Raw genomic sequence first — 27,573 nt, forward strand, 5'->3', positions numbered from 1 at the left:
TGTATATCTTTGTTTGCATTAGACTGTGAGCTCCTTGAGGTCCTTCTGTTTGCCTCTTTTTGATCCCCAGTGCCTGGCAAGAGTAAGTGCTTAATATTTTACTGATTGACTTTTTTTTTTTCTGGGATGCAATAATGTGCTTTAAAAACCTCAAGGTCCTGCAGAAATGAGAGCTGTTGTTACTGCTTCTCCAGGTCACTCGTTAGTAGCTGAACTGTACTGCATAGTTTGAGCTGGGAGAGCAGCATGGGCCCTCTGCGCAGGGGTTACCTGCACTGTTTATCAGCACACCCTCTCCATTTCTACAGTCCCCTGAAGACTCTTCCGATTCCTCTGGCACACTCCCATGCTCAGTTCCATCTTCCTGGCCAGGCGCTCCGGATTCTGGATGCATTTTCAGTTCTGCAAACACATATATGTGTGTGGTGGTCAAGCATCTTAGAAATTATACCCCAAAGGCACAGTTTTTATGATTTAAGCAAGTGCTCCCCAGGACTGAGACCATTCCAATGGAGAAGCCCACTACCAGTCAAAATACTGTAGGAATAGACCTTAGAGATCAATTGCGAAACTCCCCCCATCATTTACAGATGGGGAAACTGAGGCCTGGGGAAGAGAACTGACTTGTCCAAGGTGACACGGTAAGTATGAAAACAGAAAACGGGGATTCGGCCCTAGCGCTTTTTCTCCTCCATGAGCCACTTCCCCTTGGGTGGCCCCGGCCCCGAGCCCTGCCCGCAGCCCCTTCCCAGACGGACTGCGGGGGGAGTGGAGGGGAGTGGTAATGGAGCGGCGCTCTGCCCTTCCTCCCCTTCGAACAGACCCCGGCGCGGCCCAGCCCCTCCCAGGCCAGCGGGGTCCCCCCACCCTGGCTGGCCAGCTCGCCAAACCTTTCACTTGGGTCTCCCTCCTCCCGCAGCGCTGCCTCCGCCGCAGCTGCGCCCTAACGCTTCCTCCGTCGCCAAGGCAACCGCGGCAGCCGCGCGCCACAGGCGGCCCGGTGTCGCCAACGGCTCCGCCCCGCGACGGCCGCGGTCACGTGGGGGGTGCGGCGCGGGCGGACGCGGCGCGGCTGGGCGTGGCGCCGTGGCTGGACTGGCGGGAGCCGCTGCTGGAGGGGTCCTTCGCGTCTGCAGGTAGGGCCTGCTGCGACCCCGGCCGGGAGCCCCCGCCCCCCACGGCCTAGCCCCTCCTGAGCGCCCCGCGCCGGCCTATCCCCGCCTCAGCATCCCCCTCCCCCCGCCTGACCCCCTCCATATTCTCCCGAGCCCTTCCCGATCCCAGTGTGAGCCCGTCATGAGCGCCCCCCACCCCGTCCTCCCCGAGTCTTCCCCATCCCAGGCTAGGCCCCTTTCCGTCCCCTTCCCCGCCGGAGCCCCCTTCATCTCTCCTCCTATTCTGCTGAGCCCCCCCAGCCACATCCCAGTCTGAGCTCCTCCACCCCCAGCCCCTCCCTCCACCCCCCCAGCTCGTGGTCTGAGGGCGCCCCCCCCCGCAGCTCCCTCCATCCTCTCCCGAACCTTCTTCTGGTTCCCGCCCTCCTTCCCCTCCTGAGCCCCGCTCCTTTACTGAGCCCCCCCCCCGGTCTCGGCCCCATCCTGATCTGAGAATCCCGCTTCCCTCACCCGCTCACCCCTCCCTGATTCTTCTCTGAGGGGGCGCCTTCTCCTGAGTCCTCTACCTTCCCCCACCCGCGTTCCAGCCCAGTCCCTATCTGAGCATCCCTCCATCCTCTCCCCCCACCCCCAATCCCCTGATCTCTTGGCCTGAGGGGCCCCCCCCAGCCCCTCCATCTCCTCCTGAGCCTTACCCCCAGCCAGGTACCAGCCCCATCCTTGTCTGAGCCCTTTCCTGAGCCCCTCCAACCCCCTCCCGAATCCTCCTCCCTTCTCCATCGCTGCTGAAGCCTTCCCCCATTCCGCAACCTCATCTCCAGAGCACTCCTCTCCCCTGGGTTCTGGCCTCATCTCCACCTGAGCCCTTTCCTCCTCCGGCCGTATCCTACCTAGGGCCTGTCCCCACCTAGCCCCAGCCCCTTCTAACACCCCCTGTAGAAGCTCCCCGTCCCAGCCTTATTCCCTATTGACTTTCCCCTCCCCCATCCCTCCCTGAGCTCCTTCCCCAGTGCCATTCCTCCCCCTTCCTTCCTAAGCCCTGTCCCTACCTGAGCCTCCCCTCCCAGCCCTGCAAGAGAGCCCTACTCCCTTCAAGGCCTAGTCCCTTACCTGCATGCCTTGCCCTCCTCCTCCCTTCACTCCAAGTCCAAGCCCGTTCCCTCACTAAGGTCCCATCCTTTCATATCCAGACTCGGTTCCTCCCAGAATTCAACCCTCTCATTCCCACAGAGTCTCATCTCCAAAATCTGATTCCATACCTTCCAGTGCTTTCCTTCTTTCCTGAATTCTTCCCTCCCCCTTCCAGATTCTAGCTCCATCCTCTCTCTCAGACCCATTCCTCCCTCTGCATTCTCCACCCCTAACAATCTGACAGTTTCTCCCAGGTCCCAGGCCCGTTTGTCCCTCATGGCCACTATTCCCTTGATCAGGCACCATCCTGTCCTGAGCTCCTTTAGATCCTTATCTTTCCTCCTGATCCCTCCATAGATCCTTCTCCATTCCTTCCATCCAAATCAAGTCCCAGTCCCTTCCTCCGGAATTTTTCCCATCCTCCTCTGACTTTCCTGTCCAGTTCCTTTCTCTCTTTTTCAGTATCTCTACCAGTCCTATGCATTCTTCATTTACTTTCTACCCGGCCCCATCCCGATTTTAGCTCCTTGAATAGAGACCCCATCTCTTCCCTAGTCAAACAAAACCTGGCCACATCATCCATGTTAGCAACTTCTCAAGCTAGGCCTCAAGCTGACCCTATCCTGGCCCCATTTTTCCATTAGGGCCTTTCTAAAGCCTGACTGGCCCAGCTGCAGTGAGTACATCCCTGCCTCAGAAACCCTCAGGCAGTCATCATCCCTTTCCTCCTTCAAGTTCAGTGTTGTCCCTTCTGACCCCCATCCCTCTCTACCCTATTCTCTCCCCACCATCAGGAGTTCAGTCCATCCCAGAAATTAGTTTTTCTGTGGATCAGGCTGTCCCTCCTAATTCCTGAGGCTCTGGTCTCCACTTTTGGAGGTTGGTGAGCTTCAGGTTCCTTGGCTCATCTTTGTAAGCTTTTTATTTACTTAATTTAAAAAAAAACTTTTATAATGAGTGTTTTATAATTTAAAAATGGCTTTTAAGGATAAAAAGATGAAAGGATGCTAATGCACCAGGGTAGCATTTCTTAGATTAAGAATTTGTAAGATCTTGCAAATAAATTTCAGTATGATCTCAAATGTTTTATGTAGGCTTAATGAAGATAAATACCTTGAATTTATGTAGCAACTTTCCTAATTAGACATATTCATATATAGTATGTATTACCTCATTTGTTTTCACAACATGACTTTTGGCTAAGAAAAAGTACTATTATAATTTTAACTCAATTTCACAAATAGAGAAAACTAGAGAAATAAATGACTTACCTCAGAGGTTTTGTGGGTGTCTCCTCTAAGACTAGAATCCAGGTCTCACATCTCTGATCCTGTTACTCTTTCCACTCGATAAATAAGCTATTGTTTCTCAACCTTCCCCAGTCACTGACACATCAAAATTTGGCAAAGGGAAATGAAGAAACCTCAGTAAGCGAGGGTATACCAAGGACTTTATTTATTTTTTTCGGTATTATAAGTTTGTCCTCACTCAAAGATTAGAGAAATGACTTAGATGATTAGGACCTTCTTGCAGCATTCCTCATTGAGTAATATTTAAGTTTATTCACTGAATGTATTTATTAACTTATCATATACAGAGAGTGCTGTGCTAGGTGATAAGGGGAGCAACAAAAGAAATAAAAGACATGGTCCCCTGGCCAAAAGGAACTTTTAGTCTAGTTGGGGAGATAAGGCATGTGTCAGGGCTCATCTGGAGTATATTGTTCAATTCTGGGTACCTCAATTTAAGAAGGACACTGATAGGTTGTAGAGTATGTAGAGGAGAGCAGCAAGCATGGTGACGGGCCTTAAGTCATGTCATAGCAGAGGAGGAAATGGGCATGTTAAGCCTGGAGAAGAGAAGATTCAGGGGAGCCACGATTGCTGTGTTCAGTTATTTCAGGGCTGGCATGTGGAGGGGGAGGTAGTAGATTTGTTCTGCTTGGCCCAAGAGGTCAGAACCAGGAGCAGCAGATTGAAGTTATAAAGAGGAACATTTAAGTTTGATGTCAGGATACAGTAACATTGAGAGCTGCCCAAAGTGGAATGGGCTTCCTGGGGAGGTGTTAGTTCCCCTCCGTGCAGAGTAAGTTCTTCTAGTGTGGATACAGTGAAGAACATAACTTGTTCCTTGTTCTTGCTATGACGGCCTTACCTCCTTTTCCTGGTTTATTATTATTTTTTTCAACCCTGGAACCTTTCACATCCAAGTGCATTGAAAACTCACTATTTTGAATACAGTTGAGGGTTCTAGTTATTTAAGGATTCTAAGAAATATTATATTTACAGTTTTTCTTTCCTTTAATTCTTTACCCTCTGTAATAATTTTTGTTGGGTTAATTAAGATAAGGCCCCTTTTTTTCCTTTTCTTTTGTTCTCTTGTAAATGAGGAATTTGAAGGATGGGGCCATCAAATCATTTCCAAATTTCTTCAGTTTAATACAAGTGTTAAAAAGTTTTTGAAAATAGTCATTGTTTAATTCCCTTTTCCTTCTTGGCCTCTTTGCTGTTCAATTTTTTTCACTCCTTTTGGTACAATAAATTTGTTCAGTGATTCTTCCTCCAGAATTTTATCCCACATGATTTTGTATTGACTTTATCTACTTTATACCTTGCTTAGCTGAGAGATAGCCAAGTAAACAACAAGCTGGGAGTAATGGGATTCTAGGAAGTTTGGCTTTCCTACCTGTAGACTTTGTCATGATCCTTACATTTTTCTCTATTCACATAACCTGTAAACTTGATGAAATATAGTTCTGTATTGCTCTCTGTAAGGGAAAAAAATAATCTGTGAAGGGTGTGATAGACCAGTGAACTCAGAGTTAAGATCCCTGGATTCTTGTAACTAAGTTCTGCTACTAACTAGTTGTGTGATCTTTGGCAAGTCATTTTTTTTCTCTAGCTAGCCTTTAGATTACTCATCTGTAAAATGAGGGGCCTGGACAGCATCTCTAAGGTCTAAATTCTATTAAATCATAAGGTTTTTAAAAAAACCTTTTTATTTATCATGCTTGGTTTGGTATTAATAATTTCTTTCATCTTCTGTAAATTATTTGGCTGTTTGCTATTATTTTCATAACATAGACCAGAAAACAAAAAAATCACGCTGCTTACTAGTTTAATACAACTATATTCCATTAGTGACCAGGATTTTCTCTTGCTCTTTTACTATTTTAAATAATGCTGAGTTATAACACTGTCTTTGCAAAGAAATACAGTGAACTAAAACAATGCTTGCTGTGTCATCTATGGGCAAGGGGTCTGTCTTTTATCCTAGTAGAAAGTATGTGTTGTTCCAGGATTTAGACATAATGGATATTTCCTTTTGATTAAGACCAGGTTTTAATTTTTCTTCATGTGCTGCTGCATGAAAGGCTTAGCTTTGATAGGGAACTTCACTGGAGTTAGGTGAGAGCTAAGGCTGAGCCCACTTGGGGTCTTGAGCTGTAGGACCCAGCACAAGTCCTATTCTCTTTCAGCTCCAGTTTCCTCGATGAAGGAAAGGGGTGTAAGAAGCCTCTAATATCTACTTCACAGGAAGGTTTTGAGGGGCAAATGAGATACTTTATGTAAAGCACTTTGGAAATCTTAAAATGCTCTTTGTGTTTGCTGTTCACCCTTGGGAGTACATGGGAGAGTCATTGATGGTCAAAGGATATGAACAGTTTCATAATTTTTCTCACATAGTTTAAAATTGTTTTCCCTAGCATTTGATTCAGTTCATCGATCCACTCAACACTGATTGCTAGGTTATTTCTAGGTGGCAGTCTGAACATGTTTTTCCACACAAACTTTGTTACACATGGTAGTTGAGTTCTGTAGGCTGCTAGGTAGTACTGTAGAAGGGCTGGATCTGGAGTCAGGACGATCTGAATTCAGATTCAGCCACATACTAGCTATGTGACCCTGAGCAAATCTTCATTTTTGCAAATGTATTTATGCATTTAACTGTCTGACATTACTTTCCATTAATAAAATGGGGATGATGGGGCAGCTAGGTAGTATAGTGGATAGAGCTCTGGCCTTGGGGTCAGGAGGACCTGAGTTCAAATTCAGCCTTGGACACTTGATACTTACTAGCTGTGTGACCCTGGCCAAGTCACTTAACCCCAATTGCTTCACCAGAAAGCAAAAAAAAAAAATTGGGAATGATAATAATAGTATCCACTTCTCAGGGTTATTGTGAAGTTAAAGTGAGACAATATTTGTAAAGTTCTTTGCAAGTCTTAAGATTCTATAAAAATGCTAATTACTAGTAGTGGTTATGACTTGCAATACTATTCTACTTCAAACAAAAATGACTATGTTTTAAGGCAACTTTGTCTTTCCATGTTTCTATGGGAAAACAATTCTAATTCCAAATGACAGTCTAGCCAGTAAATTGGAAATTGCTCTTACAAGATTCTCTGTAGAGCTTTTTATCCCTGAGTTCTAGTAGAGACCCACTGCTGTTGGGAGGCAGGGTGAATAAGAATGAAGAGTTCAGTATTAGTCTAAGGTTGTGAAACTAAGTGACCGTGGAAGGATGCTTGTGCCCTCAACAGAAATAGGGAATTTAAGAGGAAGAGTTAGATTGAGGGAAAAATAATGAATACCATATTGGACTTTCTGTTGACTTTGAGATTCTCCTGGACCTTCAAGGTGGAACCATTTAGTAGGTAGTAAGTAACATAGAACTGAAACTCAAGAACTAGATGAGAACTGGGTATGTAGATTGTAGTAGTCATATACAGAGAGATGATAATTGAAGCCATGGGAGTGATGAGGTAACCAAGAGAGAGAATATGAAGAAAGAAAAGAAGAGGGCCGCTGAAACAGAAACCTGGGATGTACTTGTAGACTGACACGGAACAGTCAGACGAGATGTAGAGGACCCAGAAAAGAACAGTGTTAGGGTATGTGAGAGGAGGATGAGCTAGTTAGCAGTGTCAAAAAGCTTAAGAGAAGTTAAGAAGAGTGGAGGATGGAGGAAAAAAAATCTACAAGTGAGGTTGAACTAGATGTTCTCTTAAGAGTTCTACCAACTCTAAGTCATAGGAATCTATATCTTTTTTCATATAATACATTCCAGAATATGTTCAGGCTTCAACTGCTGTGTTATTTTTTTAACCACTAATTTTTAGTATATTTGCATAATTCAATTTAGCACGTAATTCAATTTAGCTTCTGTGTGTTAGCGGTCATAGTGAAACAGAAAAAAAAATACAGTCTCGTGCTGTGAGGGAGCTTATAGACAGATGTGAAACACTTAAAAATGCAAGACACCATAATATTTGATAACAAAGATTTTTTTCCCCATTCACCCACTTCCTTTGTTTTCTTAGATGTATTAATGTTATCTGTGCAGAAGCTTTTCAGTTTTAAGAAATCAAGGTTATCTATTTTATCCTTTGTAATTGCCTTATCTCTTGCTTGGTTAAGACTACATCTGTTGTGACTGTGAGAGGTAAATGATCTGTTTCTCTTCCAATTTTTTATAGTATGACCTTTAATAGTAAGGTCATGTATCCATTTAGAATGTATTTTGGAGTGTGTTATAAGATGTTGAGTTAAGCCCAATTTCTGGTAGACTGCTTTCCAGTTTTCCTAACAATTTTTATCAGATAGGAAGTTTTTTCTAGCTAATTTGTGTTTTGCACCTTATCAAACACTGGATTATTGAATTCTGTTTTCAGAATCTTCCTTGTCTAGTTTGTTTCATTGGTTTTGATAACTGCTGCTTTATAATATAGTTTGAAGTTTGGAAGTGCTATTTCCCCTTTGTCCTTACTTCTTTTCATCATTTCCCTTGGTATTCTAGACCTTTGTTTGCCAAATGAATTTTACTATTTTTTTTCCCCATCAAATGCTATAAAGTGTCCCCTTGGTAATTTGATTGGAATAGCATCTAAAGTGCAAATTAATTTTGGTAGTATTGTCATTTTTGTTATATTAACACAGCCTAGCCATGAGCACTGAATGTTTCTCCAGATACTTAGGTTGTTCTCTATTTCTGTATAAGTCTTTTGTGTGTTTTGGAATGTTGTTTCTGAAATATTTTACAGTTATTTGGAAATGGATTTCCCTTTCTGTTATTGCTTCTTATGTTTGCAATTATTATATAGAAATGCTTTTGATTTTTGAGGATTTATTTTGTAGCCTGCTGAAGCTTTTAATTGTCTCAATTAGTATCTTTGCTGATTTGCTGGGGTTTTCCAAGTAAACTATCATATCATCAGCAAGTAAGGATTTATTTATTCCTTTCTCTAGTCTTATAGCTATTATTAGCATTTCCAAACTATATCAAGTAATAGTAGGGAGAGTGAGTATTTTTGCTTCCATCTCCATTTATTGCAAAAGATTCTAGATATTCGTAGGTCTATATCCTAAAGAGATCAAATAAAAGGGGAAAAGACCTATTTGTACAGAGATACTTATAGCATTTCTTTTGTGGTGGCAAAGAATTGGAAACTGTATCATTTGGGGAATGACTGAACAAGTTGTGGTATATAATTATGATAGGATACTGTTGTGTCATAGGAAATGATGAGCAGGATGGTTTCAGAAAAACCTGTGAAGACTTACATTAACTGATGCAAACTGAATTGAGCAGGATCAGAAAAACACTGTACACAGTAATAGCAATATTGTAAGGATGATCAACTGTGAAAGACTTAGCTACTCTGATCAAGATAACATTGCAAGACAATTCCAAAGGATCCATGATAAAAAAATACTATCCACCTCCAGAGAGAATGGAAGAATTCTGAGTGCAGATTGAAGAATACTTTTTTCACTTTATTTTTCTTGCCTTTTTTTCCCCAGCATGTTTAATGGATAAATCCCAAGAGGTATTTGAAAACAGGTCTTACCTTTAACGTGAGCACCTTAACTGCTACACCATAACCACTCTGTATTCTGCCCTTCTCACCTGTAGTTGTTGTGCTCAGTTTTGGGAAGGACGTTGGCCACTGTTGTGACCATGCCATGTGAAAATCTGCTGAAGGATCTGGACTCGTTTAGCCTGAAGAAGACCTGAGGGCTGTGATAGCTGTTTTTGTGTATTTAGAGAGAGATTTGACTTCATCTGTTTAGCCCCAGAGGGAAGAACCAGGAGCACTAGGTAGAAGTTACCTCTTGAGGCAGATTTTTTTCTGAGGTTAGAAAAACTTCACGACAATTAAAGTTATCCAAGCAGAACAGACTGTCTTCAGAAGTAGTGTCACCCTTCCCGGAGTTCTTCAATCAAAGGCTAAATGACCAGTGATTGGGGCTGTTGTAGAGGAGATTCAGCACTGGTGTGGGTTGAATTAGATGGTGTCCTTCAAACATGATGAAGATTGTCTGGCTCCTTAACATAGCCAAGTATCCTTTAATAGATAAGGAAAGCTTCCTTATCTATCAAATGAGAGTCTAAATCCCTTCCAGTTGTAGATTTCTATAATTCTGTGAAAATCAGACTCCCTGTGGCTTTGAAGGATCGCATAATCCAGCCACATCAACCTCACCACCTCAGAAATTTAATTTATCTTCACTTTTTTCTCCCCAGCCTCCTTTCTTAGAGAAAGAAGTGTTCTTCCTCCTTTCCAAGGATAATTCCCCGCCCACCCCAAGTTTTTCATTCTATTTCTTCATCTCCCAGGGCTTTCATCTGTTATCCTTTCTTCATACTTAGGCTGGATTTGAACCACTTAGAATAAATGATAAGATGACCAATTAATGAGTCTTACTCATAGACCTTAGATGAAGTATTTGAAAGACATTTAATGACGTGAAATGAAACCAGACAAGAAGTGTGGGCAAGGAGTTTTTTCAACACCCTCTGAGTTGTGTATTAAAAGCATTGAGTTAGCTGGAATTGGAAAGTTTGAGCAATTGCAGCACACTCCTGAAGAGCAAAGGTAGGAATAAGCTGTGTCATGGAAGAGAGACAGAGAAGGCAATTGGCAGACATTTCAGAATAGAAGACCAGGGCCAAGAAGACTCTCAGGGAAACTCCCTCCAAGTTGCTGTCTGTCTACAGATTCTATAGTATAATGTGTTGTTTCATTACCCAAATGGTTATAGTAAACTTTTTGATGCAACCATGAAGAGGTCAGAGATTAATGAGAGGTAGATTTAAGTGTAAATTTAAGGAGAGTGCCCAATCTTCGCCTAAATGTTAGGAATCTTCCTTACTAGGAGCAATTGTGATTAAACTTATAGTTGTTCATCTAAAATAATTCCCTGAAAAATATTTAGGAGTCTACCTCCCAAAACAACCCCAGGAACTTGTATGAACGCAGTTACAAAACACTTTCCACACAAATAAAGTCAGATCTAAATAATTGGAAAAACATCAGTTGCTCATGGGTAGGCTGAGCTAATATAATAAAAATAATGATTCTACCTAAGCTAATTTACTTATTCAGTGCCATACCAATCAAACTACCAAAAAATTATTTTATAGAGTTAGAAAAAATAATAACAAGATTCATCTGGAAGAACAAAAGGTCCAGAATATCAAGGGAACTAATGAAAAGAAATGCAGGGGAAGGTGGCCTAGCCATTCCAGATCTTAAATTGTATTATAAAGCAGCAATCATCAAAACTGCTTGGTACTGGCTAAGAAATAGAATGGTGGATCAGTGGAATAGGTTAAATATGCAAGACACAGTAGTCAATGACTATAGTAATCTATTATTTGATAAACCCAAAGACCCCAGCTTCTGGAATAAGAACCCACTCTTTGAAAAAAACTGCTGGGAAAACTGGAAAAGAGTATGGCAGAAACTAGGCATAGCCCAAATCTCACACCATATACCAAAATAAAGTCAAAATGGGTTCATGACTTAGATATAAAGGCTGATACATAAGCAACTGGGAGACAAGGAATAGTTTACCTATCAGATCTATGGAGAACAGAAGAATTCATGACCAAACAGGAGATAGAGAACATTATGAAAAGCAAAATGGATAATTTTGATTACATTAAATTGAAAAGTTTTTGCACAAACAAAGCCAATGCAACTAAGATTAGAAGGAAGGTAGAAAATTGGGAAAGAATTTTTACAACCACTCTCTGATAAGGGCCTCATTTCTAAAATATATAGAGAATTAAGTCAAATGTATAAGAAACAAGCCATTCCCCAATTGATAAATGGTCAAAGGATATGAACAGCAGTTCTCAGATGAAGAAATTAAAGCCATCTATATATAGTCATATGAAAAAATGCTGTAAATCACTATTGATTAGAGAAATGCAAATCAAAACCTATCAGACTGGCCAAGATGACAAAACAGGAAAATGTTGGAGAAGATGTGGGAAAATTGAAACACTGATTCATTGTTGGTGGAGTTGTGAAATGATCCAACCATTTTGGAGAACAATTTGGAACTATGTTGTGGTGTATGAATGTAATGGAATACTATTGTGCTATAAGAAATGATGAACAGGCTGACTTCTGCAAAACGTGGAAAGACTTATATGGTCTGATGCTGAGTGAAGTGAGCAGAACCAAGAGAACGTTGTACACAATAACAGCCACATTGATGACTAATATTGATAAACTTAACCCTTCTCATTAATACAAGGATCTAAGACATCTCCAAAGGCTTCATGATGGAAAATGCTATCCATAAAGAAGAAAAAACTATGGAATTTGAATGCAGATTGAAGCATACTATTTGCTATTTATTTTCTTCTGTTGTGTTTTGTTTCCTCTTTATGGTGGTTCCTCCTATTGTTTCTAATTCTTACAACATCACTAATGTGAAAATACGTGTAATAAGAATGTATATATATGGCCTATATCAGATTGTGTGCCGTCTTGGGGAGGGTGGTGGGGAGGGATAGGAAGAAAAATTTTAAACTCAAAAGCATATGGAAGTGATTGTTAATAATTCAAAATAAATTAAAAAATTTTTTTAAAAAGTCCTTTCTAAACCTTAAAATAAAATAAAATAATTCCCTGATGCCAAAGAGGAGAGAACCTCAAGGACCTTTGGGGCCATTATATTGTCCCTAACACTAAAGTTAGCTGATTATTGTAACAGTATGACACCATTATCTACAAATACACACGGGTCTTTCCTGCCTTAAGACATTTTCCCTTGATTAAAATAGCTGTGAAACTTAGTTTATACCATCTCCAGTTTATCTCAGGAAAACTATGGAATTTGGCTTCTGTCTCCCACACTGTTAACTAAAACTGCCATTTAAAGTCACCCTATTACTTCTTGAGCTCCAACTTCTTTTCTTAGTTGTTATTATTTTTAATCTTTTTGAAACATTCAAATTTAACCAGCCCCTCTTTCAAGAAACTTAAGTGGCACATGATTCTGTTCTTCCTGCTGTTTAGGATAATCCATCTTCCCCCTACTAAAAGATGTACTCTCAACATATCTCATCCCTTTCCTATGGTTTTCTCACTCTAACTTTTTCTTTACAAATTTCGTTCATAGCATCATGTAGATCAGGGTCTCATAAAATAATTAAATGAATCAACAAACCATGTCTTTGCCTATGTGAGAAATGCTAACAGTTTGGTTCCTACATATTTGGTAGGAATACAGGACATGCAGAAATGTATGAAACAGATGAAAGGGAGGGTAGAACAACCCTTTCCAATCATATAGCTGGAAGAATTCTGTAAGTTCCTCTTGAAGGGGTCCCAGGCTGAAACTGTCTCAAGCTGGTCAGGCTCAAGGGACAGTCGCTGACTTTTCACTAACACACATGCTTAATTAGCCTCATGCATATTAACTTACCCCATGGGAGGAGACAGCCGCCATTTTCATACATGTGTCATATGATAAGGGAGGGGAGACACATTAAGGAGTAATATGTAAAGGGCAGTCCAGGAAGAGGGACGTCACAGGACCCACAGGCATCCGTACAGAAGCAGAACAGTCGATTATACAGGATTATTTAGCTTTAACCCCACCTTGTCCCACCCTCCCTTTCATCCACTGGTGAGGGACAGACGGGACATCCCTGTCTGGTGGGGTTTTTATTTTATTTCTAGACTATCTATGTCCTTTGAATATACTATTTGCTTATACTCACCGTATTTGATTATACTGAGCCCCTTAGATGCATATGTACAAACCCTAGCTACACACTCCTTTACTCTCATCTACTTCAGCCTTAACTTCCCTTGCCCAAAGTTCCATCACAGTGTACTTACCTAACACCCTTCCACTACAAGCTCTGGAATGCCTACTCTATAATTAACATATATTTTTTCATCCCAAACCTTTTCTTACGCTTTTGACATTCATTGAGAAAATTCTTCTTAACTTCCCTATTACTGTGAAGGGTGCCACCATCCTTCCAGTCACTGAAGCTTACAACTGAAGTGTAATTCTCAACTCTCTCTAGTCTGCTTCTTATGTTCAATCTGTTGCCAAATTCTGTCAATTCTATCTTTGCAACATCTCTCATCTTTGTACCCTTCTCATCAATGACACTGTTTCCACCTTGGAGTAGATTCTCATCACCATGCCTAGACTATTGAAGTAACCTTCTGGTTAATCTTCTTGCCTCAAGTCTTTCCCCACTCCAGTCCATCCTCCACTCAGCAGTCAAATTGGTCTTCCTAAAGCTCCTGTCTGACAATGTCACCTACCTGCTGTGTTCAGTAAACTGCAGAGGCTCCTTATAACCTCCAAGATCAAATATAAAATCCTCAGTTTTGATGTTAAAGTCCTTCATTTCCTTGTTCTTTCCTGTCTTCCCAGTCTTCTTACATTTTACTCCTCACTCCACCTCCATATACTCTTTGGCAAAGATACTGGCCTCCTTGCTGTTCCTGGAACAAAACATGCTATACAAAATCACAGGCTGTGCTCTGTGTCTGGAATTCTCTATTTCCTTATGTCTGCCTTCTGGCTTCCTTCAAGTCTCAGCTAAAATCACCATCTGTAAGTAAGCCTTTCCTGTTTCCTCTTAATACTAGTGCTTTCCCTATCAAGTTATCTCTAGTTTATCATGTCTATATCGTGTTTGAATGTAGTCTCTCCATTAGAGTGTGAACTTCTTGAGTGCTTGTTGACTTGACTTTAGCTCATACCTCACAACTCACTATTCTCACAGTGGGGAAGGTAGACTATTCTTTGCTCCACGTTACCACATCCAGACTCCCTCTGTCACCTAATGATTTAGATAATTGGGTTAATGATTTGAATAAATTGCTCAAGCTGGTCAGGCTCAAGGGACAGTCACTGACTTTTCACTAACACACATGCTTAATTAGCCTCATGCATATTAACTTACCCCATGGGAGGAGACAGCCGCCATTTTCATACATGTGTCATATGATGAGGGAGGGGAGACACATTAAGGAGTAATATGTAAAGGGCAGTCTAGGAAGAGGGACGTCACAGGACCCCCACAGTAAACTGCAGGGGCTCCTTATAACCTCCAAGATCAAATATAAAATCCTCAGTTTTGATGTTGAAGTCCTTCATTTCCTTGTTCTTTCCTATCTTCCCAGTCTTATGCTGTAGTCTGTTTAATAGAATTTTAGCATTTTTGAGTCACTGTTCATGAATGATATTGCCCTATAGTTTTCTTTTCTATGTTTTATCTTTCCCTGGTTTTGGTATTAGAATTATATTTATCTAACAAAAGGATTCTTGTGGGGTGTTTTCTTTCTCAGTTGTTGAGAATAATTTGTGAAGTGTGGGTACTGAGTGTTCTTTAAAAGTTTAGTAGAATTCTGCTGTGAATCCATAAGAACTAGGAGTTGGGTTTTTTTTTTCCATTTAGTAATCCTATATAACTAGACCTAGTTCTTTTTCCAAGATTAAGTTATTTAACATCTCTATCTGGTCTTCTGGTAGTTTGGATATTTTATATTTTTAAAGGTATTCCTCAGTTCCTTTTCTATTCTCAGTATTGTTAGCATGTAAGTGTGTATAATATGTTCTGATTATTCTTTTTATTTCTTCTGATTTTGCTGTGATTTCACTTTGCTTATTTGCTACTTTATTGGTCTGATTTTCTGCTCTTTTTAATGAAATTAGCCAAGGATTTATCAATTTTATTAGTCTTTCCAAAGAACCAGCTTTTAGTTTTATCATTTTTATGTTTTTTGTTCCCAATTTATGTACTTTCTCTCTAATTTTTAATATCTCCTTTTATGTTTATTTTAGGGTTCTTTAGGTTGATTTTCTGATTTCTTTAAATGCATATTCAGTTCATTAATCCTCTTTTTTTTTTCAACTTTGTTCATGTATGATTGTAAGGATATGATTTTCCCCTTGAGGACTGCTTTAGCTACATCCCAGAAATTTTGGTATGTTGTTTTATATCATTATCATTTTATCTTATATAGTTATTGTTTCTGTGATTTGTTTTTTGACCTACTTATTATTTAAGATTTCATTGTTAAGTCTCTTTGGAATATGTGTCTCTTGTTTGTGGTCCCCAAACTGATTTCTATTCTTATTGTATCATGGTCTGTAAAGGATGTGTTGACTATTTCTGTCTTTTTACATTTGTTTGCAATATACGTAATCAATTTTTGTAAAATTTTCATGCAATGAAATGAAATATATATTCTTTTGTGCTCCAGTTAGAAGATGCCAATAAGTCTTTTAACTCTCACTTCTCCGGAAACTTGTTTAGTTTTATATTTTTCCTTTTGTTTATCCTTCTGTTAGGCTTGTCCAAAACTGATAGAGGGATATTGAAGTCTCCTGTTGATATTGAGTTACTGTCTTTGTCTGTCTTTGAGTTTTTTAAAGCTCAGATAATGTTTCCTTTATAAATTTGGATGGTAAGGCATTTGGAACTCATAAGTTTATTTTTTTTAATTAATTTATTTTTACTTTTCAACATTCACTTCCATAAGCTTTTGAGTTTTAGATTTTCTCCCACTCCCTTCCTGCTTCTCTCCCCAAGACCGCATGCAATCTGATATAGGCTCTATATATACATTCCTATTAAACATATTTTCACATTTGTCATGTGGTAAAGAAGAATTAGAACCAATAGGAAGAACCACAAGAAAGAAGAAACAAAACAAAACAGAAGAGGGAAAAAGGAGCAAATAGTATGCTTCGATCTTCATTCAAACTACATAGTTCTTTCTCTGGATGTGGATAGCATTTTCCATCATGAGACTTTGGGAGATGTGTTAGATCCTCACATTGCTGAGAAGAGCTAAGTCTATCAAAGTTAGTCATCACACAATGTGGCTGTTACTGTGTACGATGTTCTCCTGGTTCTGCTAACTTCACTCAGCATCAGACCATACAAGTCTTTCCAGGTTTTTCTGAAGTCTGCTTGCTTATCATTTCTTACAGCACAATAGTATTCCATTATATTCATATACCACAACTTGTTCAGCCATTCCCCAGTTGATGGGCATCCCCTCAATTTCCAATTCTTTGCTACTACAGAAAGAGCTGCTATAAATATTTTTGGACATGTGGATCCTTTTCCCATTTGTATGATCTCTTTGGGATGTAGCCCTAGAAGTGCTATTGCTGGGTCAAAGGGTATGCACGTTTTTCTAGCCCTTTGGACACAGTGGAACTCATGTTTATTACTGCTAGTTGATTCTTTGTCTGTGGTTCCTTTCATTATAATGTAATTTCCTTGTTTATCCATTTTTATTTTTTGAATGTTTTTGCTGTATCTGATAGCATGATGGCAACTCCTGCTTTTTTGGATTCACTTGATGAATAGTAATTTTCCTCCCATACCTTCAGTTTTATTTTGTGTATATCTTTGTTTTTTAAAACATATTTCTTGTAAGCAACAGATCATAGGGTTTTGTTTTCTTATCTAATCTGTCACTTTTTCATTTTATTGGATTGTTTAATTCATTCACATTTAAAGTTATGAATTAGTTTTTTATTTTCTTCCATCAGTCTCTATAATTTTTTTGACGTTTTTCCCCCTCCTTCTGTAAGCACAGTTATTATGTTCATTCAGTTACTTTATTTTTATCTTTTTTTAAGGTGGCACTGTTCCCACTAACACTCCTGATCCCCTCATTTGTTACCTTTTTCCCTTTAGGGTTTTGTTTATTAGTTCCTTTTTCTCTCCTCCTTTTGTCTGGATATTTTTCTTCCTTCTCTTTTTTTCTTCCTCTCCTCTCCTTTGGCTAGCCCTGTTCATTAGTTTTTAAAATTTCATTTTTTATGCACCACTTGCCAAAAAGGACTTATCTCTCTTCATTATCCATTTTCTCTTTCTGTTTTCTCTAGACCCTTATTCTCTGATTCATAACCCGTATCAATCTGGTTTCTCTTTTCTCTGTGTTCTTCATGCAACCAGTCCTTCCAGGGTATCCATTTAGGTTCTCTTTTCTAGGCACTTTCTGTCACTGCCTTGTAGGGCTTATTCTATGGATTTCCCTTTTCCATAGTGCCTTATTCCCAAAACAATGCCAATTAGTATAAGTGTCAGAGAAGACACTACCCCATGTAGAGTCCCTCCCCTACCACTGATTTATACCTTTTCTGGTTGACCTTCCCTCTCCCCCGACATTTGCCTGGAAAACTTCCCATTCTTCCAGGTGCCAGTTTCCCCAAGAGGTTGCAACTTCTCCCCTCCCTTGCCCAAATCTTCAAGCACCAAATCTTCTAGGCCTCATCCAGAGTAAAATCCTCATCACCCTCAAAAACCATCTCTCTTTACCCATAGGAGTATTCATCGGTGAAACCCCCTTCCCACCTCCAAAAGTAAGGCTTCCTTTTTTTCCCTCCTCCTCTTCCCTCACTTACCTGTAGACTCTTCCCTTTCAGAGACCAGAGGAGTCTCCTTCCTCTCACTGCTCACCCTTGATAAGACCCAGGTGCATCACATTCTCTCTCTATCCCCCACTCCCTTTCCCACCCTTTTTAGGTACCCTCTCATCTTATAATGTAGTTCCACAAAAGAAGCATTCACCTGAAGGCAGGGTGTCACTAGGTCCCCTTCATAATGCCCTGTCTGACTCTTCACTAGATTTTCACCTTCACCTGTCTCCTTTTGTACACTTAGAAGTCTTTCTGTTGTGACCCTGTTGCTGTTGCTTTGTCCATTTATTCACTCTTCCTGCTTTTGTGTGTGTGTGTGTGTGTTCAATAAGCAGTTCTGATTTTCTTGCTATGAGTGTTTCACATTCTTTATTATTAAACATCCATCCTTTATTTGTCCTGTATGGTCACTCTGGGCTGCATTGCTCTTTGGAACATGTTATTCCATTCCCTCCTTCTTTTTCTGTTGGGCACTGATCGGGCACGTTATTCAAATGCCCTTTCTTTTGTGATTGAAGGTCTTTCTCCTGATGGCTCAGAACTTGTAGTTTCTGAGTTGAATTGTTAAATTTAACCACTGGGTGTCTTGGATTTTTTTTCTGGGGACAGTCTGAATATTTTCAATTGGAGTTTCATTTTCTGTGTTCAGAACTCATGGGCAGTTCTCTTCTATTATTTCCTGCATTATGGTGTTAAGAATTTTTGTCTTACCATTTTCTTTTAGGAGACTTATAATCCTTAGGTTGTCTGTACACAGTACTCCCTTTAAGATCAGTATGTTTTGTTGTTGTTTTTTTGCTTTTTGGTGAGGCAGTCTGGGTTAAGTGACTTGCCCAGGGTCACACAGCTAGTAAGTGTCAAGTGTCTGAGGTCACATTTGAACTGAGGTCCTCCTGACTCCAAGGCCAAAGCTTTATCCACTGCACCGCCTAGCTGTCCCAAGATCGGTATGTTTTGCTTGCATGGTGAACGTGTTTTCTTTTCATGTTACTGTTTTTTCTTCTGTTCTTCTGGATTGTCCTTTACTTTTTGTTTTCGCATGCCCAAGCTGTTGTTCCTTCTTTTGTTTCGTTGGTGAGACTTGCCATTACAGCTTACAGTTTTGGGATTCTGCTCACTATTTTGGCTGTGTAGGACATAAATTCTGCTCTCATGCTTCTCATTCTCTTTTAAACCATTCAGGAACAGTATGTTGTGCTCCATGTTCTCCTCGAATTCTACAACTTATGGTACCCCAGCCTCAGTCTCTGCCCCAGGTGACTTTTAGGTGGTTAGAACTGGCCCTAGCTGGGTGTTGTGCTCTTTCCCATAGCCTTGGTAAAGTGCTGCATACATTCTCACGTGCACAGTGTGCTGTCCTGGTGACCTGCCCCACTCCCTTGTACCAGCAGTTCATTACTTTGCAGCACTTGTACTTTCAGGGTGCCGCCCTCAGCAGGCTCTTGCTTCTGAAAGGCTGTGGCCAAGTTGGCTGTCAAGGCCCAAGTAAACTTCTACAACCTGGAGCTTAGGTCTCCATGGCACTGGAAGGATGGAGGGGATATGATAGAAGTGGGTTTTGTTGTAAGCTTGGGTCACATTCTTGAGTCTGCTATTGTAGCATGGGAAGTAGGGGAGAGGTGCTGAATGAGCTTAGGCCAGGTCAGTGAGTGCCAGTTCTTGCGCTTGCGGAGTTTTTGGGGTTTTTTTTAACCTTGTTTTGGATTTTGAGTGTCCTAGAGCATTGAAATAGCTGAAGTTGCCTTCTGTTTGAAGCATCGTTTTTGTTTTGGAGAGATTTGAGAGGTCATGGAGATAGAATAAAATGTCTAGTCTGCCAGTTTGTTTCTCACTGACACTGTAATATTTTATCAGAAAATTATCATTCCATTAGGTATTCAATTCTAAGTATGATTTTAATTATGCTTTTGTTCTGAAATTCTTTAGATGACTGTATATATTTACAAATGTACTTTTGGAGGCTATTAAATTGTGGATCATCGGTTTTAAAGCTTGAAGAGACCTCAGAAAGTACCTAGCCTTGCCTTTGATTTTACAGATAGATTGCTTGGAAGGTCAAAAGAGGTTAAGTGACTTGCATCATATCACACAGGTAGATGTGGATCTGGGATTAAAACTCAGACCCTTTGGCTCCAAGTGTAGCACTTTTGGATGAGGAGTAGGAGTGGGAATGAAAACAGGGCTAGATTTTAAGTCAGGAGAGGTCTAGGTTCCACATCTTTGCTCTGAGACTTGGTGACCTTGATCAATCTTGTCAACTTTTCTTCTATTTGTTCTGTAAAATGGGGTCAGTAGCAGTTGTACCATGGCTCTGCTAGAGTTCTTGTGAGAAAGGGTCTTTCTAAGCCAGAAAATGCAATGTAAGTTTGAGTTGTTATTTCCAGTAATAACATTGCCTTCCCTAGTCAAAGGACAATAATGCCATTTCATCAAGTAAATCAAAATTGCACTGGGTTTGTACAGTTTTTCTAATGAGGGTAACCACCCCTTTCCTCTTCCTCATGCCACACTCCAGAGCAAGGGTCTTTATCCCTTCATTCACTGTTTTTGGGAGAAGGGGTGCTGCAGTAGGCTTCACTCTTTCAGTCTTAAGTAACTTTTTAAATGATTTTGCCTCTGAGGAAGGAGAAACATTTAAAACACTAATTATGAAGCAATCATGCCCTAAATGAACTGGCTGCATGGGCTAGGTACATCTTAAAAAGTCATTGTTACTTTCATGCCAAAGAATCACATTCTCATTTTCCCCATGAAGCAGAAGATATCTTTCTTGTTTGAAACATATATGGTATTAATTTATCAGGCAGAGGTGTGCTTCTCATTGATGCCATTTTTCTTTTTTTTTTTTTTCTTTTTTCAGGGTTCTGTTAGCCATGGCTGCTGTCGACAGTTTCTACCTCTTATACAGGGAAATTGCCCGGTCTTGCAATTGCTACATGGAAGCTTTAGCTTTGGTTGGAGCCTGGTACACTGCCAGAAAAAGCATCACCATCATATGTGACTTTTACAGCTTGATCAGACTGCATTTCATTCCTAGATTGGTGAGCAGAGCAGATCTCATTAAGCAGTATGGAAGATGGGCAGTTGTCAGTGGTAAGAAACTAAATTCTCAGTACTTTGACTTTGCATTTAAAATCCAAGTAGCAACTTAATATCTAATTTTAAATTATAAGTATTATTTAAGTATGACATAAGAGCTGACCTTAAAGTCAGGAAAATATAAGTTGAAGTTCTTTTTCGGACGTATCGTGTTGGCTGTGTAACCCAGGGCAAACTGCTTAATCTCTCAGGTTTCTAGGGAACTTTGAAACCATAAGATGCAGAGAAGGGATCAACCTAATTGGTAAAGGGAGTTTGCTTACCTAGGAGTTCTCTGTACCATAGGTGTCAAACTCATTCCCAAGTGGCTTTGGGATTAAATTGATTAAAATGTAATTGGGAAATGTTTAACAAAATGAATTAAAAATACACTACAATATAGATAACATTGATTTATGGTTTTCTAAGTCAATTTAATCTGTTTCTGTTTAAGTCTGACACCACTGCCCTAGACCAATGAAATCAAGAGTCAGTCTTTATCTTATTTAGACGGCTATTTTTAACTAATTTTGGTACTTTAATGGGAAAATGCTATTTAAAAAGTCATGTATATTTACATGCATATTGTTCTCTTTTATATATCCCCCTCTATTCCATTTTTAGAAGGAAAAATTTTTTAAAGATTTTCATGGAATATAAAAGCTGGAAAGGACCTCAGAAATGACCTCATTCAGTTCTCTCATTTTACAGCTGAGAACATTGTGTTAAGAGAAGGGAAAAAACTTACCTAAGGTTACCCAGCTGCCAGATGGCTGAAGAAACAGAACTAGAATGGAAGGGGAACGTCCTCAGTCCTTCCTTGTCTTATGCGCTTTCCCATGGTACCATGCTACTTCTCATGTAATTCTTCCTTTTTTATCCTGATTCTTTTCATTTTCTGAAATGGCTATTGGCTACTGCCTCAGCTTTATGAAATTTGGAGTTTGGGGAGTTATACCTTTGTAGAGTCACTTTGTTGCAACGTGGGAAAGATCCTTCTTATGATATACACACTCAAGGATGAGGGTTGGGGGTTTTTTGTTTGTTTTTTGTTTTTGGTGAGGCAGTCGGGGTTAAGTGACTTGCCCAGGGTCACACAGCTAGTAAGTATCAAGTGTCTGAGACCACATTTGAACTCAGGTCCTCCTGCCTCCAAGCCGGAACTCTATCCACTGTGCCACCTAGCTGCCCTTCAAGGATGAGTTATTGAAGTTTTTTAAAAATTAAAAAATATAGAAATATTCAGTGTTACACAGTCAGTTTAAATAGCTTTAAATACATTTTATCAAAATTTTGTAATTTTACAATTTTGTTCCAGTCATGTATTGTTCAGCATATTGACCCACCTTTTTTTATTAGCACATCATCACTTTATGGTAACATGTGAGATAAGGCAGTTCAGGTCTTATTCTCTCTTTTTACCTACATGATTTCCTTTGATATCCTTGTTGGATGGTTCCAAGGCCAAATGATGCACATCACAAGATAAAGATACTCAGATTCTGTATTACCGTTTCTATTTCTAACACAGGTGCCACAGATGGTATTGGAAAAGCGTATGCAGAAGAGTTAGCAAGCCGGGGTCTCAACATTGTTCTCATCAGCCAGAATGAAGAGAAGCTGCATAAGCTTTCTAAGACCTTAGCTGAGACCTACAAAGTTGAAACAGAGATTATAGTTGCGGACTTCTCCAATGGCCGTGGAATTTACTTACTTATTAGAGAAGCCCTACAAGACAGAGACATTGGTATCTTGGTGAATAACGTTGGAGTGTTTTATCCCTACCCACAGTATTTTACTCAAGTCTCTGAGGACAAACTGTGGGACATTATCGATGTAAACATTGCAGCTGCCAGCTTGATGGTCCATATAGTATTGCCAGGGATGGTGGCAAGGAGGAAGGGTGCGATTGTGAATATCTCCTCTGGCTCCTGCTGCAAACCCACTCCCCAGATGACTGCATACTCGGCGTCGAAGGTGATGATCATTGTGGGTTGGGAAAAGAGCCCTAGCATAAAAATACACTGTAATATTTGATTGGATTGCAAAACCTTGTTGTCCTTCTGACTGCAGCTGTGAGTACTCTAAACTACTATTTTTTCTCTTAATGAAAACTGATAAATTAATGTTTTCTTTTTTTTTCTTCTGTTTAAACAGGCTTACTTAGACCACTTCAGCAGAGCATTGCAATATGAATATGCTTCTAAAGGAATTTTTGTGCAGAGCTTAATCCCATTCTCTGTAGCTACAAATGCGAAAGCATGCAGTAGCTTTCTATATGGCTGTTCTTGGTTGGTGCCATCACCAAAAGTATATGCACATCATGCAATTGCTACTCTTGGAATCTCAAAAAGGACCACAGGGTACTGGTTTCATTCAATTCAGGTAAAAATATTGGGAACTTTATCTCACCTAAGTCAGCATAACCTTAATTTTTTTTAATGATTCTTAAATTTTTTTTAAATTTAAGTGAAGGCTAATGTTGAGAAGCAGAAAGTTTTGATTCTTACATTGATTTCCTCAGTGTTTTTGGTTGTCACAGAAGCTTCTCTTTCACTAATATTTGCATTAAAATTGTTGAAAATTAAAATGGATATAAGATGAGAAGGACTTATTTACATAAATGCAAGTGACAGCAGAAAACACATCTTAATTCGATACCAGATTGTTGTGTAGAGGTGCTCTTTTGTTTCTCAAAAGACTATGCCAGGGCATTGCACACCCAGGCAGTTCCTATAAAGATGGACATGTTTTGAATATAAGCCTACTGGCTGAATGTCAGTCATCTTAAGGAGAGTCCATCCATGCCTGCAGGGGCTCATCACTGGTTTGTCCACAAGGTGATGAGTTTTAAAAGACACAATGACTCTTAAGGCCTGTCTGTAAATTATAAAGGAATTGTCATCTACATCAGGAAAGGGAGTACTCACATTGATGAAATCTCAGATTCTTGCAGTATTGGAGCATAATTGTAAAAATTGCTAAATACCTTCATTGGCATCTAACTGGTAAATCTAGTAACCACTAACTGGTAATGCTTATACAAGTGGGTACTGGAGCTTACAGGGTCATCTGAACAATGTAAACCTGCAAAATATTTCTTTATTTCTGAAGACTTTTATGCCTAATGATGAAATTGCACAATATATTGTGGCATTTTTAAGAGGTAAAGAATGAAAAATTACATATTGGAACATGCTTAAAATACTTAAATCTTTTGATATCTTTGTAAATAGCTTAGTGAAATAGTTGAGAATTTAATTAAAGTATTGGGAAAGACACATGCATGGTTTTATTATGGGCTTGGATTTCTCAAACAAGTATGTGTAAGTATACCATGCTTTCAGGGTTCTTTTAGGTAAAGAGGGAACCAAGTTCTTTAAAACTTTCTTCCATCCCAAATATCTTTAGCTTTTATGGTGGATATAATGTTCTAAATAGAAGCAGAATTAGAAGAGATATATCAATCATGGTTGTATTTGACTTTTAGGGCTTCAGCATTCTAGTGTGTCAGCCTGGTTTTTTGTGTGCTATATTAGCTGTCCAGATAAAAGTGGAAAAATGGTTCTAGCCTGCAATGCAGATAGAAAGGGAGTGTGCAAGAATTATTACCATTGATACTGTCAGACTATTAATATTGGTTTGGAAAGCATTTCTCCTCATACTTGGAAACAATATTCATTTTACCCATTGTAGCTATTAAAATTTTTTAGCCTCAGAACATGCTACCAGTTTGGCAGGAAAAGAGCAGCCTTCTCATTACGAGCTTTCCATCTATGACATTTAATAAAAGATACCAGACACATTCTGGGGTGGAACTGATTGAAAAACAAATTAATTTAATAAATACCTTTCCTAGGGTTAATTACTATAAAAATTAGGAAATGGTGCCACCATGTATTAGTAGTTGAAAAACCAAAACCACGCTTTAGTTAGGACAGGCTGGCAGAGCAGGATGGAGAAATGTTTATTCAATTTTGAACTTGTATATATTTCCATCCACTTGGTCCCAGATATTTTAGAGGAAGATGTGTGTATTCTGTTTTTCATCGATGGGGTCAATATTAAGCTTTTTACTTCAGTATTTAATACTTTTGAGGATTCATAATTTTATCATGTGAGTAAGCTCTCTACTCATGTAGTCGGCCACTTTTCTATATGTGTGATTCTCAAAGGGTGTGCCATGAAAACCTGAAATTTCTATTAATGCAGAAAAGATAAAATTTATAAATATTTTTGTTCAATATAAATTTTAATTACCTTACATATATAATGTGGTAAGTGTAATATTTGAAAAATAAATAGCTTTCCTGTTACACGTATGACCCTGGGCAAGTCACTTAACCCCATTGCCTAGCAAAAAAAAAGGGGGTGGGGAAGAATTCAGCAAAAATGGCCTCTCTTATTAAAGAGAAACTTTGCATGTGCTAGTGTTTTGACTTCGAATGTAAACTGAATGTAAACATTCAGTGAACCTCCTTTCCTTGTAGTTCAAAGAAGACTGTACTGGGAGCAAAAATAAATTTGCAGACCACTTCCTTACTTGGTGTAATGGGTTGCTCTTGCCCCCAGGGTCCGTCATGTAATGGCCATATCTTCAGTGAAGAATATTTCTGCCCTTAGCTAACTGAGCTGATCCTAAGAAGACAGACACACAGTCTAATGCCAATTCATACCAGAAGCCTCTTTAGCTTCAGAGCTGCCACTTTTTAAAATTGATTGGCATAAACTTGATAACTCAGGGTCATTAATATATCACATTGAGGCATCAAAGTAGGATGTTAATAAAGGATTAAACTTTTCAATTAAGTGAGATTCCCCTGATGTTCCAGGTTCTAGGTAGTGATGATCCTAGGTGACCATCAGTATTGAGCACAGAACTGCAGGATTGATCAGTATTTTCTGGAAATGCTTTTTGTTTTACAGTATTTTGTATGATTAGTATTTGTATGTATTTTTTTGGGGGGGAGTGGGGTTCTAGTATTGTTAGTAACTTTTCCTCCTTTTTCTTTTTAGTTTCTTTTTGCGCAGTATATGCCAGAGTGGCTCTGGGCATGGGGAGCAAATATTATCAACAATTCATTGCGTCATGAGGCCTTATCCCATAGATTGTGAACCTGGATATACCACCTTAGGAAGTGTTGCCAAATTATGTGAACCTACAGTATTCAGAGCATTGGAAGAACAGCATTTCATTTTAATTGTGTATTTGCTCTTAACTATTTTGCTGGCACCTTATTGTTGCATCATTGATAAAACAGACATGGTACTTTTAAAGAATCTGTTGGGGAGTTGCCTGAAGGCGTTGACACAGGGTTAATATTGAATGTGATGAGAACTGATCTAGGAAGCCTAGAATTGGGTATTCTTTTTTTTTAACATAAGCTACTGGAAAAACTATGTCAGTGAGTCAGTGTTGTGCTATGAACCAAGATGAACTGAAATTGAAATGTACTCACAATTTGATTTGTTGGGTCTTTTAATTTTAAATCTTCTTTTAAGAGTGGTCATGTGTTTCCTTTGAAGAATTGTAATTTCTCTTCTAAAAAAATAACTGGAAAAGGTGTGTTTAAAAAACTATTTTGAAGCTAAAAATGGCTGGTGTTAGTAGCTGTAGAAATCCAACTCCCTGTGTGTATTGTATTACATAGATCTTGTAGTTTGAATCTCTTTTGATGAAAATGCTGCTTTTCCATCCAAGAACAGACTTGTATTAGACAAATTTGAAAGTTGATCATATTTAGAAAATGGTGAGATCTGTATGAGCAACTTTATAACTAATGGGCAAGTCAGTTTTTAAAAGATATATGTAAAATGGCTTTGAGTGAGAGCTTCATGGGACTTTAAAAAGTATTTAAATCCAACCCAAAAGAAAAGCCTCTCTAGTTTTGTGATCCTCCATAGTTTAGCAGTACAAGTTATTACTTTCTGTTAAGTTCTTACCTACTTTAGAGCTAACCCTTTGCCAGAGCTGCAAATACATTATGAAGTTTTTCAAGCATTTTTTTAAAATTTATACAATTCTTTTGGATAATACACTTATTTTTAGTGTGTCATTTTTTTTAACTTAAATCTTGCCCTTTAGAAAGAAAATTATCTCACAATTTTCTATGTGATAGTTCCAATGGCATTTATTGGTATAAACAAAATTGTTTGCTGAGGTAGTTAAAATGTGGAGTAATTATGTACTATGTATTGTATCTGATGAAATAATAACAGATTTAGAAGTGTAATCTTAGTTTGTGTAATGATTGTAATGAATAAAATGAACAATTGTGTCGGAGTGAAAATGACTAACCTGCTTAGGCAGGGTTAGTTCTGAGATACTGTGTGCGCGCGATGTTTTGGGTTCAGATCACAGTGTCTTGTTTGGAAACTCTTGTGAGAACTATCCAGTACTGTCAGAACTGTGCAACTCGATACAAATGCGAGGTGTTGTTATTATTTACATGTTGATAATTCTGCGTTTCATTCTGTGACTCCAGTGCAGGTGTATATTGAGTATTCATAAGCCTGGTAAAATTATTCAAGAATCA

General features: G+C 39.3%; 2 protein-coding genes across 2 annotated transcripts in view; one reads left to right on the forward strand and one right to left on the reverse strand.

The window, feature by feature from the left end:
• Positions 1-1,028, reverse strand: part of DNAAF1 (dynein axonemal assembly factor 1) — a 41,926-nt gene extending 40,898 nt beyond the window's left edge. The window contains 2 exon segments of the mRNA XM_020989267.2: positions 271-402; positions 891-1,028. Coding sequence (XP_020844926.1) covers positions 271-394 — 124 coding nt within the window. The 5' untranslated portion in view covers positions 395-402; positions 891-1,028.
• Positions 1,029-1,042: 14 nt separating this feature from the next.
• On the forward strand, positions 1,043-27,573 carry HSDL1 (hydroxysteroid dehydrogenase like 1). The gene is made up of 5 exons (XM_020989268.2): positions 1,043-1,136; positions 20,820-21,052; positions 22,569-23,014; positions 23,195-23,422; positions 26,054-27,573. Exons 2-5 carry the CDS (start codon positions 20,833-20,835, stop codon positions 26,150-26,152), a joined length of 993 nt encoding a protein of 330 aa, XP_020844927.1. The 5' UTR covers positions 1,043-1,136; positions 20,820-20,832; the 3' UTR covers positions 26,153-27,573.

The sequence above is a fragment of the Phascolarctos cinereus genome, unplaced genomic scaffold, assembly GCF_003287225.1.
Source record: "Phascolarctos cinereus isolate Bilbo 61053 unplaced genomic scaffold, phaCin_HiC Scaffold_2;HRSCAF=192, whole genome shotgun sequence".
Classification (NCBI taxonomy): domain Eukaryota; kingdom Metazoa; phylum Chordata; class Mammalia; order Diprotodontia; family Phascolarctidae; genus Phascolarctos; species Phascolarctos cinereus.

Coding starts and splice junctions, on each gene's coding strand:
- HSDL1 (XM_020989268.2), top strand. CDS start 20,833: ATGGCTGCTGTCGACAGTTTCTACCTCTTATACAGGGAAATTGCCCGG. Junction 23,015..23,194: donor CTGCATACTCGGCGTCGAAG/GTGATGATCATT, acceptor CTGTTTAAACAG/GCTTACTTAGACCACTTCAG. Junction 23,423..26,053: donor ACTGGTTTCATTCAATTCAG/GTAAAAATATTG, acceptor TTTTCTTTTTAG/TTTCTTTTTGCGCAGTATAT.